The following is a 16,294-nucleotide window of genomic DNA, read 5'->3' on the forward strand; positions in this document are numbered from 1 at the left end:
CTTTCTCATGTCCAGTAACAAACTGTTGGACAAAATCAAACATCATATCAACCTTTCATTGAATCTACCCTAGAAGGGGTTATATTTATAAGGTTCAAGGTATTTTCCATAAAGTTGGTAAGTCTAAAGGAATATTTACTTGTTTTTCTCTTAATAAAATTGAGAAATGATTGGGTAGTAGGAACCAGTTTGGGGAAGCATTCATTCATGAAATTCAAGACATCTGTTGTGTGAGAAGTATCAAAAAATGCATAGTATATAGATGGGAGGATGAAACCATACTAAAAATTTCATGAGGGCAACCTGACCAGACTGTACAAATAATACGTTCTGTACCCTGTAATTTTCAGTGATGAGTTTTCTCTTGTCCTTTACTCCTCACAAGAATCTCTGCAACTTCATTTTTGAGGCCCTGGTACAATTTGGATGCTAAGTGCAGTAATTGTTGAGAACCTGGAGTGGTAAAGTTATTTCCCCAGTTAAAAAACACTTTCTTAGAGCTGTAGGCATTGCAGCTACACTCCTCCATTAATGACATTCTTATATCATGCTATCGTTGGATTTATAGTAGAAGCTCTTCTAAGCATAGAGATATGTGTTTAAAGCCAACTATTTCATGCGTAATATTTTCTTTTTTCTTTTGTCTTTTCAGCCGCGTGGCTCTGCCCTGTTCTGTTCAAGAGGTAAGTCATGTTTGCCTCTGTATTTATTGATATAGTCCATTTTGAAATGTTAATCTAAAGTTATATTCTTGTTGTATTTATTTACCTTTACATTTTAGTGTATGTGACAAAATGAATTAAAATGTGTTAAAAGTTGTTACACCAATAGTTATAGATGATCATAAATACATTTTTGCTTTGTTTTGGAAGGGTCTAAAGAAATATACTTAGTTTAACCTTCTGTCTAGTGCAGAAAGTCTGTCTATAATATCCCAGAGAAAAGAGGTTCCAGCCTCAATTTAAGCACTTTAAGGTTAAGTAACTTGCTGCTTAGGAATTACTGACTGTTGGATTTTTAAGACATTTGTCTTTACTTTAAACCAAAATCTGCTTTCCTATAATGCTTGGCTGTTGTTTAAGTTCCCTTCACTTGAGCAGTGGGAAATCAGCGTGTTCTGTCTTCCATATGGTAAATCCTTCAAGTTTTCTTTTGGCAGTTCTCTCTCCTCCCCCAACCCCTTTTGTTCTGTCTTCTCAAGGTTACAAGGTTAAACATTCCCAGCATGTTCATTTGGCCTAATATAACATGACCTCTAGACTTCCTCACCAGCTGGTCTCACTGCTCTGTGGTTGTAGTTATTGCTTTCAACGGAAAATGGTATCCCAGACGTGTTCTGATGTGCACAGGACTGAAAGATCATTGTCTGTCTTGATCTGCACATGATACTGAAATACATCACCTGTTCAGAAGTTGCATATTGTGCAGTTTTAGTTATCTGTATTATAGCCAAGGAGGAGGATAATAAAAGCAGAGAAGGCTTTTGAGAAATCAAGATATGGGTAGCAAAACACATAAAGCTCTCTGGGGTACTTCTGTAACTTGCACAGTTTGCCCTTGCTCAGTTATCTTGGTTTTCTTAGAGCTGACAGTAAATGAGAAGCAGTGAACTGGAAGCGAGACAAAACAGACTGATAACCTAACAAGTGACAGCTGACAGAAGACAGAAAAAAAAAAATGCAGGAACTAAGAACGAATAGCTATCTGGCGCTGTTTAATGTAGACTTGGACACAGCTGTACGTATGTCAGTAGTGCCTGAGGTTTCACTGTATTGAAACACTCAAGACAAGCCACGCACCCCTGCCTTCTGCGTGTATAATTGATTGTTTGAACTGGCATATGGAGATTGACATTTGTTTTTGTTAATTTTTTTCTTTGGGTTTTGGCTAGTTGCATCAACTTGTTGAAATCTTTCTGAGTCTTAGTATGGTCAATGAAAATAATCTCCGCTCTTTGTTATACTCAGACTTAATAAACATGCCTCCTGTCTTTATGTTAATCTTAAAAATGACAATGGAAGTCTAGTAGCATGCCACACAGTATTAATTTATTAAGAACATTTTTTGGGATACTGTTAAGTTTTTCCATGTAGAACAGACTTACCTTTGACTTAGAGACATTTTAATCCTATTTTTAAAGTATGAAAAGTACATTTTGTAGGACTTAAGGATACAACACTGATGTATCATGGAAACCAAATGAGGAAATACAACCCTCTCTACAGTCTAAAATTTCTATGGAAATTCATTTAAAAACTGTACTTGGTTCCTACAGAAAGAGAGAGATGGGCAGACAGCTTGGAAAGAAGGGAGAATGAGAATAGGAATTAACCTGCAAGAGAGCATCATATTCCTATGGGCTTATTAGATATGAATATTTACAGAGCTTATATCTACCCCTATTTTTTGTCCCTCAAATAAAATATTGGTTTTGAATTATTAGTTTTTAGAGGTAGCACTTCTTTGAAAATATGATTGTAAAAAAGAAAAACAATTTTTCAAGCTGTCTTCATTGGGAGGAAGAAATTTAGCCAGATTTGAAGAGATTGACAATGGTGCCGTGGTTGAGTCACTAGGAACAAATTAGAACACAGGAACTTTGCTTTTTCTCATTTATTGGAATGGTTAGTGACTCCAGATTAGCATAGAACAATACTGCCTACTCACAGGTATTGGAGCAGACCACCAGGAATTCTGGTTTGCTTTAAAATGAAATAGAATACACTACAACAGGGGTCCCCAAACTTTTTACACAGGGGGCCAGTTCACTGTCCCTCAGACCATTGGAGGGCCGGACTATAAAAAAAACTATGAACAAATCCCTATGCACACTGCACATATCTTATTTTAAAGTAAAAAAAACAAAACGGGAACAAATACAATATTTAAAATAAAGAACAAGTAAATTTAAATCAACATACTGACCAGTATTTAAATGGGAACTATGCTCCTCTCACTGACCACCAATGAAAGAGGTGCCCCTTCTAGAAGTGCAGCAGGGGCCGGATAAATGGCCTCAGGGGCCGCAGTTTGGGGACCCCTGCACTACAATTTCTTGCCTTTCATGGTAAGATTTGTGTATTTACAATATTTTATAGTTTTGTTTGCTACAGAACTTCACAATTCACAGTTCTGATCCTGGATACCCAATATGGTTTAGATAGAAAAAAGGCCAAATTGGTTGTGTTGTATATAAGTCATTGGGAAAAAGACCCTAGAGGTCTACTAACATTTGGTCTGTAAGGGTTCTTTGTATTTTCAGACTTTTCTTGTTACACTTTATATCCCTTCCCTTTATTATTGACAATGTGTTCTGATTGCTCAGCTTTCTTAATTGGCATAGTGATAATTATATACCTGCCATACCTTCATTCGAATAATGTAAAATTGAGCTATGATAGATGTGACAATGCTTTGAAAAATACAAATGTATATTATTCAAAAGCTTGAACTAAGGGTCAAGATGTTTTCTTGATAAGTGGATATTAAAATACATAATAAAGCACCAGAGTGTTTGTAACTAGCAATTTTCTTGAATAATGGAAATCTTATAAAATATTATAGAATTTCTTGAAGCTGTATGAGCATCTGGTGTTTGTCTTCCTAAACATTCATTTCTAATTTGCATTTTCATATGCAACATATGTGTTGAATGGTTTGGACTTGCTTGTCTATATATCATCTATAGTAAGATTTTAGCATATGAAGTTTCCACTGTTACTGCTGACTTACTGAAATTCTGTACTCTTTGACATTTTAGTATCAGGTTGGGCAGCTTTACTCTGTTGCAGAAGCTAGTAAGAACGAGACTGGTGGTGGAGAAGGAATAGAAGTCTTAAAGAATGAACCTTATGAGAAGGATGGAGAAAAGGGACAGTATACACACAAAATTTATCACCTAAAGAGGTAAGCTGGGTATTCATATTTGATGCTTAGTCATTATATTAAATAATCGAGCTTCAACTACTCAGCTTACTTTTTTTTAAAAAAAATATTTATTTATTGTGGCAGAGACAGAAGACAGAGAGAGTCAGATAGGGACAGACAGACAGGAAGGGAGAGAGATGAGAAGCATCAATTCTTTGTTGCCACTCCTTAGTTGTTCATTGATTGATTTCTCACATGTGCCTTGACCCGGGGGCTACAGCAGATGGAGTGCCCCCTTGCTCGAGCCAGCGACCTTGTGCTCAAGCTAGTGAGCCTTGCTCAAACCAGATGAGCTCATGCTCAATCTGGTGACCTCGGAGTCTCGAACCTGGGTCCTCCACATCCCAGTACGACGCTCTATCCACTGCGCCACCGCTTGGTCAGGCTCAGCTTACTTATTAAGGACTTAATTACCTCACTTAGATGTGCTGAGTTATTTTTTAAATTTCAGTGTGACATTTAATTTTTTGAGAAAACACTTCCCCCCTTTATTGGTTACTTTTTTTTTTTTTAAATTTTGTTGGCCCTGGTCGGTAGCTTAGTAGATAGAGTGTTGGCCTGGCATATGGATGTTCTGGGTTTGATTCCCCATCAGTGCACACAGGAGAAGCAATCATCTGCTTCTCCACCCATCCTACCCCTTCTGTCCCTCTTCTCCTCCCACAGCAACTGGCTCGATTGATTCAAACGTGGCCCCTGGTGCTGAGGATGGCTCTGTTGGAGTGCATCAGCCTCAGGTGCTAAAAATAAGTTGGTACTCCAGCATTGGCCCAAGATGGGGATGCCGATTGGATCCCAGTCAGGGTGCATGTGAGAGTCTGCCTCACTATCTCTCCTCTTCTCACCTAAAAAAAATATATATATATATATTGATTTTAGAGAGAAGAGAGAGAGAGGGAGAGATGAAAGGGAGGGGAGGAGCAAAAAACATCAACTGTAATAGCTGCTTGTTGTATGTACCTTGACTGAGCAAGCCCAGGGTTTTGAATCATCAGCATCAGCATTCCAAGTCAATGCTTATCCACTGCACCACTGTGGGTCAAGCTACTGGTTATTTTCATTTTTATTTTTAAAATTTTTATTTATATTTTTAAATTTATTGCTTTTCGAGAGAGGGGAAGGAGACAGGAGATGGAGACAGGAACATCCATCTATTCCTTTATAATCCCTGATCTCTGTATAATCCCTGATTCCTGTATGATTGAACCCACAACTCTGTGTATAAAGATGACGCTCTAACCAACCAAGTAATCCAGTCAGCGCCTAATGGTTATTTTTAAGTTGTAGAAATAATATATCTGCTTATAAAATAATTCAAACAGAGAAAATAAAATAAAAACTTAGTCCCCAACTCTTCTTTTTTGTGTGTGATAGAGACAGACAGGAAGGGAGATGAGAATCATCAATTCTTCGTTGCGGTGCCTTAGTTGTTCATTGATTTACTTTCTCATATGTGCCTTGACCCGGGGGCTACAACAGAGCGAGTGACCCCTTGCTCAAGCCAGCAACCTTGGGCTTCAAGCCAGCAACCTTTGGGCTCAAGCCAGCGACCATGGAGTCATGACTATGGTCCCACACTCAAGCTGACAACCCCACACTCAAAGCGACGACCTTGGGGTTTCAAACCTGGGTCCTCAGTGTCCCAGTCCAAAGCTCTATCCACTGTACCACTGCCTGGTCAGGCAGTCCCCAACTCTTGTTGTCTCTTATCTGTAACCTCCCAAAAAACACTAGAATGCTGTAGATTTTTATTTCTCTAAATCATTTTGTGTACGTATTTAATTTTTTTAAAGATATATAACGTATCATTTTTGTTTTCTACAGCAAATGGGATCATACTATACATATGATTCTGCAGTTTGCTTTATTTTTCATGCAATGATATACCATGAAATCCTTCCATATTATTATTTAATGTCCATTTCATTCTTTTTAAAACTGAGTACTTTTTCTTAGTATGGAGATAGCATAGTTTACATATACATTTGTGAATGGTAAGTTGACTTAGGTATTTTGGTGTTTTCCAGTTTTTGTTTGTTACAATAATATTTTGAACATGGTTGTGCATGTCTTTGGCCTTCGGTTACTATTTCTTCAGGAGAAATTTATAAAAGGAGCATTGCTGAAAGGACATGCTCATTTTAAATTTTGTTTTATTGCCAGATTGCCCTCCAAGAAAGTGTTCATTTTCCCATATTTTTCTATCTTTTCAAATTTTGTCAATTTGATATGCAGAAAATAATCTTGTTTAAATTTTCATTTATTAGTGAAGTTGAATGTCTTCATATTAATTGAGCATCTGAATTTTTTTGTGACTTGATGTTTGAATCCTTTGTTCATTGTTTTTATCTCTGGTTCGTAGAATTTCTTTCCCAACATTCTTCTGAGTTTGGCAGTCTGATCTCTATCTTTGGCATAAGTATTTTTTTTTATTTTAAGTGAGAAAGAGAGAGAGAGAGACAGGAAGGGAGAGAGATGGGAAGCATCAACTTATAGTTGCGTCACTTTAGTTGTTCATTGATTGCTTCTCATATGTGCCCTGATGGGGTGGGGTGGGGTAGCGTGGGGTGGGGACAGTTCCAGTCAAGCCAAGTGACCCCTTGCTCAAGCCAGGAACCATGGGCTCATGTCTGTGATCCCATACTCAAGCTGACGACTCTGCACTCAAGACAAGTTGGTGAGCCCGTGCTCAAGCCAGTGACCTCCAGGTTTCAGACCTGGGACTTCAGCATCCCAGGTCAATGGTCTATCTACTGTGCCACCACCAGTCAGGCTGGCATAAGTATTTTGACATAGAAACTTCATACCAGTACTTATTCAAGGACAAAAGACCAGTAATGGATTTCATGAGTCTATTTTGTCAAATCTCCTTGGTTTATTAAAGGTAGGAGGAAGTTTTTGCTTTTCTCTTGCCTGTATTTTCTTTGTATCGAAATGAATAACACCTGTGTTTTGTAGAATTCCTTAAAATTTTAGATGAGTTGTGATCAGTATTTTTCATGTTTTCACAGTTTAAGGCTACTGCTTGGTTTGTAGGGAGGGACACATGAATGTTAAGTAGGTTATATCACTTTATAGAACTTTAAATTTTATTGTTATTTTATTAGAACATAGCAATTTTTGTTTCTTATGCAGGTTTGAATGAAAGCAAAAACTGATCAGTTATCTATAGAGACTGTCTTATTCATGATTTCTATTTGTTTATACCCTAACTATATATACTGCTCACATGAAGTAAAAATTGGTTTTGCATCTCATTTGCATAACTGAACAACTTTCTTTGACTTGTCATTTGTTTTTGTGATGTTCTTGTTTAACAAAAAAATCAAATACTTTTTTTAATCGCTTCGTATTCATTTTGAAATATCCCCTAGTTTTTGTGAGCAGTATATTTATAGTACTGAATGTACTTATATATACTCATATTTCTTTTACAAGCACTTTACATTTACTATTTAATTGATTATTGCCAATATATAAAACTTCCTTTATTGTAAACATTCACATCTGGGTGTTCTAAAATAAACCAAAAGTTTGATATATAAAATTTTCTATTGGTCTCTAATATCCTTATGTGAATAAATTTGAAATAGCTTCATAGTGTCCTTCATTTGGAAACTTAAAGTTGGTATATTGGGGAAATGTTTGATATATTATTACATGGAGAAGACTAGTTGCTACATATGTAAATAAACATAAATATGTAATATATTACTTTTTTTAATTAAAGAAAAAGCATAGAAAGATTCATTAAAATGGTCAGAATGTTTTCCCCGTAGTGGTGGAAATATGGGAGATTTTAAACTGTCTTTACTTTTTGGTAGTTTTGTTTAATGAGAAAAAAAGTGATAAGTATTATTTTTGAAACATTTATATTAGGTGACCCTGCAGCCACAGGTAATGAAGCTCTTAAGTAGAAGAGGGTTGTATAAATGTGGTTAGTGCAAGAGATATGGTTCTGGAGAGCTTATTTGAAGAGGAAGAGGATTTCTCTCAGGCTCTTAGTGGATGAAATAAAGGAAAACCCCGGCTCTCTGGAGACCAGCCGGTGCACTGTCTGGAACAGCTTCTTCATTCCTAGAAGGAGCTGAGATCATTCCGTAGTACCCTTGGGTTTCCCCCTCATATGCACTCATTTGTACCTCATTGTATTTCTGAGAAATACTGAGCATACACATTGCACATAAGAAGACACTAAGGTACATATTTACCCAGAGCCACACAGCTAACAAGTGGTAGAATGCTTACTGAGACCTGCATTTTCTGATCCCATGCTTTTTTTTTTTTTTGTATTTTTCCGAAGCTGGAAATGGGGAGGCAGTCAGACAGACTCCCGCATGCCCCCGACTGAGATCCACCCGGCACGCTCACCAGGGGGCGATGCTCTGCCCATCTGGAGAGTCGCTCTGTTGAGACCAGAGCCACTCTAGCGCCTGAGGCAGAGGCCATGGAGCCATCCCCAGCACCTGGGCCATCTTTGCTCCAATGGAGCCTTGGCTGTGGGAGGGGAAGAGAGAGACAGGGAGGGGTGGAGAAGCAGATGGGTGCCTCTCCTGTGTGCCCTGGCTGGGAATTGAACCCGGGACTTCCACACGCCAGGCTGATGCTCTACCACTGAGCCAACCGGCCAGGGCCATCTCCATGCTCTTTTGATCACAAGTAGGCAGTCCCAGGTGCTAATAGCAGCCGCACAACCTATTGAACCATGGGTGTCCCAGGAAAAGGGTGGGAGAAGGTTTGAGTGGATTGTGAGGACTGTTAAATGCCCTTAGAAGCCTGGCCTTGTCACAGTGATGGCAGCTGTGGATGGAAGCATGGAGAAGTCTGGGGCAGGAAAGGAAAGAAGGGGGCAGTAATGGATCTCAGTGGGGCAGGTAATAGCCACTCAGACAGTAATGAAAAACAACCAAAAACTTGTCTATTAATAAGGACAAAACAGGGACCAGCTGTCACTAGTCTGAGGGAGGGAACAAACATGGGGCAAGGTCATTTGGATGTTCGCACTCTGTCATCAGTGTTTACTAAAGGCTACCTATATTAACAAAGGGCAAAGAATCATTTAGGAGTAAGTCCTGAGGCCTTCACCGTGCTGTAGGAAAAACTGCAGTCACAACACAGGGCTGGCAGTGCAGCCATGTCAGACTGACTGCAGTATCCTGCAAGGGCGTAAGTTCAGCATGCTGAAGACGTACCCATATTTCCTAGAGAGTTTGTGAGCTCTCTCCCTAAGGGCATTAAATATAACTGTGTCAGGCTGACTTCAGTATCCTGCAAAGGCATAAGTTCAGCATGCTGAAGACGTACCCATATTTCCTAGAGAGTTTGTGAGCTCTCTCCCTAAGGGCATTAAATATATCTGTGTCAGGCTGACTTCAGTATCCTGCAAAGGTATACAGCACGCTGAAGACATACACATGGTTCCTAGAGAGTTTGTGAGCTCTTTCCCTAAGGAAATTAAATATACATCCAGTAATATATGTCCCCTTTTATAGTATTTATTCCACTGGGTAGCCTATAGTGTGCTCTGTACACTGTCATTATATAGCATTAATAGAATTGTAGATTTGGCTAAGGCCACCAATACCTTATTTTATATTTGAGATACTGGGAGTTCCACTTTACTCACTGTAATCAAGATCTCTGGATTCTCTGGCCGGTATGCCTTCCTCTTTCAGCAAAAAGACTTGCTGGTAAGATGTACCAGAAGATTAAGGAACAATCTAGGCAAAGAAATTTAAAAATCCAAAAGTTTAGTGACTGCCTGACCTGTGGTGGCGCAGTGGATAAAGCGTCGACCTGGAAATGCTGAGGTCGCCGGTTCGAAACCCTGGGCTTGCCTGGTCAAGGCACATATGGGAGTTGATGCTTCCAGCTCCTCCCCCTTCTCTCTCTCTCTCTGTCTCTCCTCTCTCTCCCTCTCTCTGTCCTCTCTAAAAAAATAAATAAATAAAAAAACCCAAAAGTTTTTTAAAATGGCCTTGACTGTCTCAAGGGCCATTTCAAATATCTGGTTTCGATCTCAGATATTATTCTTATGGGATGAGATTCTTTCCATATCTTTTGATAACTGTCACTTGGTTTAATCTTATAGTGTGCTGATCACTGTAAGTGCTGTAGATAGGAGCTCATTCATTCCCCACCTCACCCTTTTGTAGTGAGGAAACATGGTCCAGAAAGGTTTTAAGTGGTCCCTGTGTCCCTGCAGTTTGATAGTGGAGATTGGCCATGAACTCAGGCAGGCATTGTGACTCCAGAACTTGCCCTCTTAACCACTTTGCTCTACTATTGAGCCCTGTGGGAGGGTTAGAATATTTTCCATTCTCTGAGGTGAACTGCAAAGGAGTTTACAGAGAAATTCTCCTAAACCATGATTTCATCACATACCGTTTTCTAATAAGTCTAAAGTCTCAAGTCTTCTAAAATAAAGTTAAACTTAATACAGTACTCAGGTTGATTTACATGTCCTCAGTTGTAGTAACTGTCCAGAGTAAAAGCTTTTGGCTCTTAAGAAGTTAGTCTCTTCATTGTTTTCCAGAAGAGACCTGTTCCGCCCGTAGGCTCTTGTCTAAAGATTTTGGGTCCCTCATAACCTGTTCAGCTTCCTGAGCATGGCTTAGATCTGTCCAGGGCAGAGGCATTCCTTGACTAATTAAATTCTTTCCTAAACTCCATTACTTTTTGCCATTCTACTCATTTTGCTTCCTTGTCACATGATTCCATGTCTTGTACCCCATCTGCCATCAAAGTTTAAGTATGCTTTTTTAAGTTTAATAAGCACTTAATGGTGGATGGCAGGGGGTAGAGACAGAATTTATTGGGCAAAAGATTTGGAGGCATGGCAAGGAAATGTGTTGCAACTTTTGAGATAATATTTCAGAGAAAGACTTAGAGTTCTCCTGAGACCTCATAGGAACACTCTGACCAGACCTTTTGTTTTGTTTTCTTGGGGAAAATTAGGTTTGCTCTTTTATTTCTCATGAGCATTATGCCTTCACCATCTTCAGTCCAATTTACCTATTTTTTAAAAATAGAATTATGTTATTTAAAAAATATTTTTTAATGTTTATTTTATTGATTTTAGAGAGAGAGAGAGACAGAGACAACAGGAACATTGATCTGTTCCCGTATGTGCCCTGATCAGGAATCGAACTGACAACCTCTGTGCTTCAGCTTGATGCTCTACCCCTGGTCGGCAAACTGTGGCTCGCAAGCCCCATGCGGCTCTTTGGCCCCTTGAGTGTGGCTCTTCCACAAAATACCACGTGCGGGCGCTACCTCGATAAGGAATGTACCTACCTATATAGTTTAAGTTTAAAAAATTTGGCTCTCAAAAGAAATTTCAACCATTGTACTGTTGATATTTGGCTCTGTTGACTAATGAGTTTGCCGACCACTGCCTAGCCAACTGAGCTATCCGGTCAGGGCTACCTATTTTTTTTTCCTTTTTTTAAAATTTATGCCTCATATTTATGCTTGTTATTTGGTCTCATATCTTCATTGACCAATCCAAGGTCACAAAGATTTACATCTGAGGTTCTTCTAATAATTTAATACTTTTAGCTCTTACATTTAGATCTCTTTCTTACCCATTTTGAGTTAATTTTTGTCACTATCTAGTCTTGTCTACTCACATTAATTTTTCACACAAAGCCAGAATGATTTTAAAATTTAAATCAGGTTGTGTCATTCCCCTTCTTAAAGCCTGTGGTAGCTTCCCATCATACAAAGAATGAAATACAAACTCTGTGGCGCATACAGTGGGCCCTTGTGACCTATGTACCCCGGCCCTCACTATCCTTAGCCTGCATTCTTGTGTTTCCTGTTCACGACATTGTAGCCATGCTGCAGGCCTTCCAGTGGCCCACGCAGGCCACATCTTTTGCTGTTTTAGGACTATTGTCCCATGTTTTCATGTGGTTGGCCCTCCGCACACTTCGGATCACCATTCTAATGTCGCTTTTTCAGGGAGGCTTTCCTGAGTACCCTTGCCCCGTGTACTCACTGCCCAGTGCCCTGTTCCTTAACTCCCCTGCGTTTCAGAAGAGGTAATTCTCTGCTGTTTTCGTTTTGCTGGTGTGTTTTCTGCTTCCCTCCATGGTAGGTGAGCTCTGGGTAGGGATTGTCCCTGTTTTTCACATCATTGTTTACACATGCCCTGGAATAGTGAACACGCAGTAAGCACTCAAGTGAATGAATTAATGAATTAATGAGTGAATGAATGAAGTGCCCAATGGATTTAGGGTATTTTTCAGTTGATTATGAAAGGAAAGGTTACTTGCTTTGTTTATGGCAGATTAATTGGGTCTTCAAATTCTTCCTCATGTTTGTCTACATTTTGATGTTTATAGTAGGATGGAGAAGGATGGAGAAGGATGGGAAAGTGAAACTGAACAGTTCTACTCATTTTGTTTATAAGTAGATGTAAAAATTTTATGGGAAAGGTACAGTTTGAAATGATTGCCAACATATTATTTATCTCAGGAACAGGATTTTTCTTTTTCTTTTTGTAAAAAGATTGCTCCTAGATCTGGAGAAGGTCACTGTACATCATGGTCATTTATTATGTGTCTTTTAAGCCATAGCAGCCCTTTGTTTTCTGATACCACTGACAAAGTTGTCTCCTCTCAGAACAGGCAGGTTCTCAATCATTTATTAACATTGAGCTTAGATCTTAATATTATCTCCTTTCAAGACGATTGATAAAACACTTCAGCTGAATTTTACCCTGAAGTTAAATATTCTTAAATAATCATCAGGTTGGCAGAGGCCGTTGGCAAAGAACCTTTGTGCTCTTGGGTACTTTGCCATGGCTGACTTTTAGCAGCTGAAATCTAGATAGGGTTAACATTGAGATAAGCACTTTCATCAGTGGTGTTTATCTGAACAATACTGAACATTTTGTGAATAGTTTGAGAAAACAATAGGTGGAATGTCCTTCCTGATTTGTTTTTGGTGGCTTATCTTCATTTTGTTAATTCAATTAATATATATATCCCTTTTCTGAGACTCTCCAGGTGTCCCCAAACTATGGGCCCACGGGCCGGCCGCATGCGGGCCCCTGAGGCCATTTATCCCCCCCCTCCACTGCCGCACTTCCAGAGGGGCACCTCTTTCATTGGTGGTCAGTGAGATGAGGGACAGTGAACTGGCCCCCTGTATAAAAAGTTTGGGGACCCCTGCAAGCTTCCAAAACAGAATTTTCTTCATTTTTTGAAGTTGTGCCCCTTTGCATGAATCTTCCCAAGATTTGATAAGAATAGGTGCTTAAAGAATGAGCCCTCCTTCATTATTTTCTTTTAAGGATGTAAAGGCACAGCTAAATCTTTTTATGCTTTTGGAATCGTGCTTGTACTGCCATATGTAATAGTAGCACTTCGGCTTTTCTTTTCCGGTGATTTAATTTGCCACCATAGTGGAAGCTCCAAATCATGTACCTGCTTGTATGTTCTGAGGAGACAACAGCAAGGCTGTTGACACCACCACTTGTGTAACCTCACAGCTCTTTAGCTGGTATGGGGATCCTTATATCTCGTCTCTGGTCAACTGCTTTTTCTCTTAGTTTAGGAAATCAAGTTGTACTTTAAAGTTCCCAGAGAAGCAGTTCTGTTCTGGAAAAAAAAATATGTAATAGGGTTTGTAGTTGCAGGATACAGTTTTGACAAACAGTTACTTAGCTACTTAAAGCTGGTTTTATGAATGCTTACCCCCCTGTGTTATTAGGGGATTTAAGTGGAGAAAGGCATGTGAAAGTATGTAGCTCCATGTCAGCTTATAATTAAAAAGCCATAACTACCATTTATTGAGTGCTCATTGGCTCATTGTACTGCACAGTGTGCTAAACACATTACAAGATATCTGATAGAATCCTCTCAGTCACCCTGCAGAGTAGGTAATATGAACTCCATTCAACACATGAAGTTCAGAGAGCCAAGTAATGTGCCCAGGGTCACACGTCCTCCGAGTGGTGATGTTGCAGAGTTTGAATCCAAACTCTGAAAATCCTGTGCATGTTAAACTGCTTTTACATGATGAAATGATTGTTAAAAATGGTCATTTCATTTGCATTTTTGAAAACTGGTAAGACTATTGTATCCATTTGTTCGTTAACTGTTATGTTTTCTATTTATAATATGTCTGGATAGCCTTTGCCTGCTCTATCTGTTGGGATCTTTCCTGAATATCTTAGGAATGTGTACAACCTCATCATATATTAATGTCATATGAGGCAGCAAGTGATAATCATATCTTCCAAATCTACAAAATTTCATACTTGGATATGTCTTAATACCTCATTTCTTGTCATTTTTCTTTAGGTTTATTCTGTAAAATGTGTATGTAAAGCATTTTACTCAGGGATACTTTCTTATCCTGGGACTTTCTCTTTTTGTGTTAAGAAACAGGTGTAGTCTTCACTACGTGAGAGAACTTCTGTATTGCATTATGTGCAGCTTCAATCACTTCAGTTAACTCATAGATTTCACATTAGGGCGGTCGATAAGAAGCCCGTATGAAAGTATTACTTCTGTTAGAACAAAATGTTGTATGTGGCTAAAAAAGTTCATAATTATTTTGTTGTTTTTACATTCATTTTCTATTTGATTTCTTTGGGAATGGTGATGAAACTGTCAGTAACAGTCTTGAACATGAATGAGTTTATGAAGCTTAGGACATCATCACCTTTGATGGTGCTCTTTGAAGCAGTGTGAAAGGTGCCAACAAAGAAGTGATCATGCTGTTGAAACCTGTCCGCTGTTTCTCTCCTCACAGCAAAGTTCCTGCGTTTGTGAGGATGATTGCTCCCGAAGGCTCCTTGGTATTTCACGAGAAAGCCTGGAACGCCTATCCCTACTGTAGAACAAGTAAGCCTGCTTCCTAGCAGCCACTCCCTGTGCTGAGGACACATTTGAGAAGGGTGACACCAAGCACGACCTTCTGTGGGTTCTTGGGTAGTCCCTGCACTAACTGTGGCAGAGGAGAGGTTGTACTGGGTGTCTCTCCCAGACCTTTGTGAGGGGCCTGGGTTCATTCCCAGATGACAGCACCCTGAGGTACTTGCTAACTGCACAGGCTCTGCGGTGAGCAAGCGAAAGGAACAGAAGCATACCTTGTTTTATTGCACTTCACAGATGTTGAAAGTGAAGGCAAGACTCTCCACCAGCAAAAGATTCTGACACGCTGTGTTGCGGTACTGCTTTATTGCGGTGGTGTGGAACCAAACCGGCAATATTAGATTGCTACACAATAAAGGAGGGATATGGCCACCTTCTGGAACAGTGTTTTGTTGTTTGCCAAATTCATATTATAAACGTGTGTTTGCTTTTGTGACATTATTCTTTTTAATATTGTTTTAAAATTGGATTACTGACTCCATAATCTAAAGTATCCTACAGTGTGACTTGTGTAGAAACTGTGCTTGCAGATATAAACAATTAAATGTCCTATTTTCAGGTAGTTTAATCTTGTGACATTAAACATTGTGACAGATTGTTTTGACACCAATTAATATTCTGAAATTTTCCCCCTTTTATTGCCTACCTGTCCACTGTGCCTCAGTTGTAACGGTAAGTAAAATGATTTTTGTGTCACATACAATTCGACTTTTTTTTTTTTATCTATATATTGATTTTAGAGAGAGTGGAAGGGGGAGAGAGAGCAAAAAAACATCAATTTGTTATTCCACTTATTTATGCATTCATTGGTTGATTCTTGTATGTGCCTTGACCGGGGATCGAACCTGCAACCTTGGTATATCGGGATGACACTAACCAACTGAGCTAACTGGCCAGGGCTCACGCTTCATCTTTAAACTTTGCTTTACACAGTAATTATTTTCAACTGTTCCTTTCTTATTAAAACTGCCCAGCACTGCATGGTTCCTCCTCTGTGCTTCCTCTAGCAGCCTACACTCTACTCCATGTTCCCAGGGTTAATGGGCTCTCCCCAGCCTTGTCTCAGAATTGCCCTGTTGACTTCATTTTGCTTCTGCTACTTCCTTTGAATGCCAAATTTGCTCACCAAACCTCACAGCTTCTTTAGTATTAGCCCTGTGTGCTGCATGACAAGTTGGGTTGTTTAATTTCTTTAAAAGCATGTAGCATTTGTTTTGCCTGAAGTCTATAAAAATAGGTAGGTCATGCTTCTTTGTCACTTGAGGATTAGGCTCATAGAGTCAAAGGCATGGATGTTTTTACTGGGGAAGGCTCCTACAGACAGGAGCCTCCCAAACTGGTGAAAGAGCACTGTCACTTTACTGTTGTGTTTTCTGCAGAATGAATATATGAAAGATGATTTCTTCATTAAAATTGAAACATGGCACAAACCAGACTTGGGAACATTAGAAAATGTAAGTTTCACTTTTGGGCTTTTG

At 39.2% G+C, this 16,294-nt stretch overlaps 1 protein-coding gene across 1 annotated transcript in view; it reads left to right on the forward strand.

Annotated features, from left to right (window-relative positions):
* PITPNB (phosphatidylinositol transfer protein beta) overlaps positions 1–16,294 on the forward strand; it is a 66,175-nt gene that overhangs the window by 5,883 nt on the left and 43,998 nt on the right. The window contains exons 2-6 of the mRNA XM_066260254.1: positions 653–683; positions 3,761–3,906; positions 14,695–14,786; positions 15,481–15,488; positions 16,196–16,270. Coding sequence (XP_066116351.1) covers positions 653–683; positions 3,761–3,906; positions 14,695–14,786; positions 15,481–15,488; positions 16,196–16,270 — 352 coding nt within the window. The remainder of the gene's footprint in view (positions 1–652; positions 684–3,760; positions 3,907–14,694; positions 14,787–15,480; positions 15,489–16,195; positions 16,271–16,294) is intronic.

Source organism: Saccopteryx bilineata, chromosome 2, assembly GCF_036850765.1.
Source record: "Saccopteryx bilineata isolate mSacBil1 chromosome 2, mSacBil1_pri_phased_curated, whole genome shotgun sequence".
In the NCBI taxonomy this organism is placed as follows: Eukaryota; Metazoa; Chordata; class Mammalia; order Chiroptera; family Emballonuridae; genus Saccopteryx; species Saccopteryx bilineata.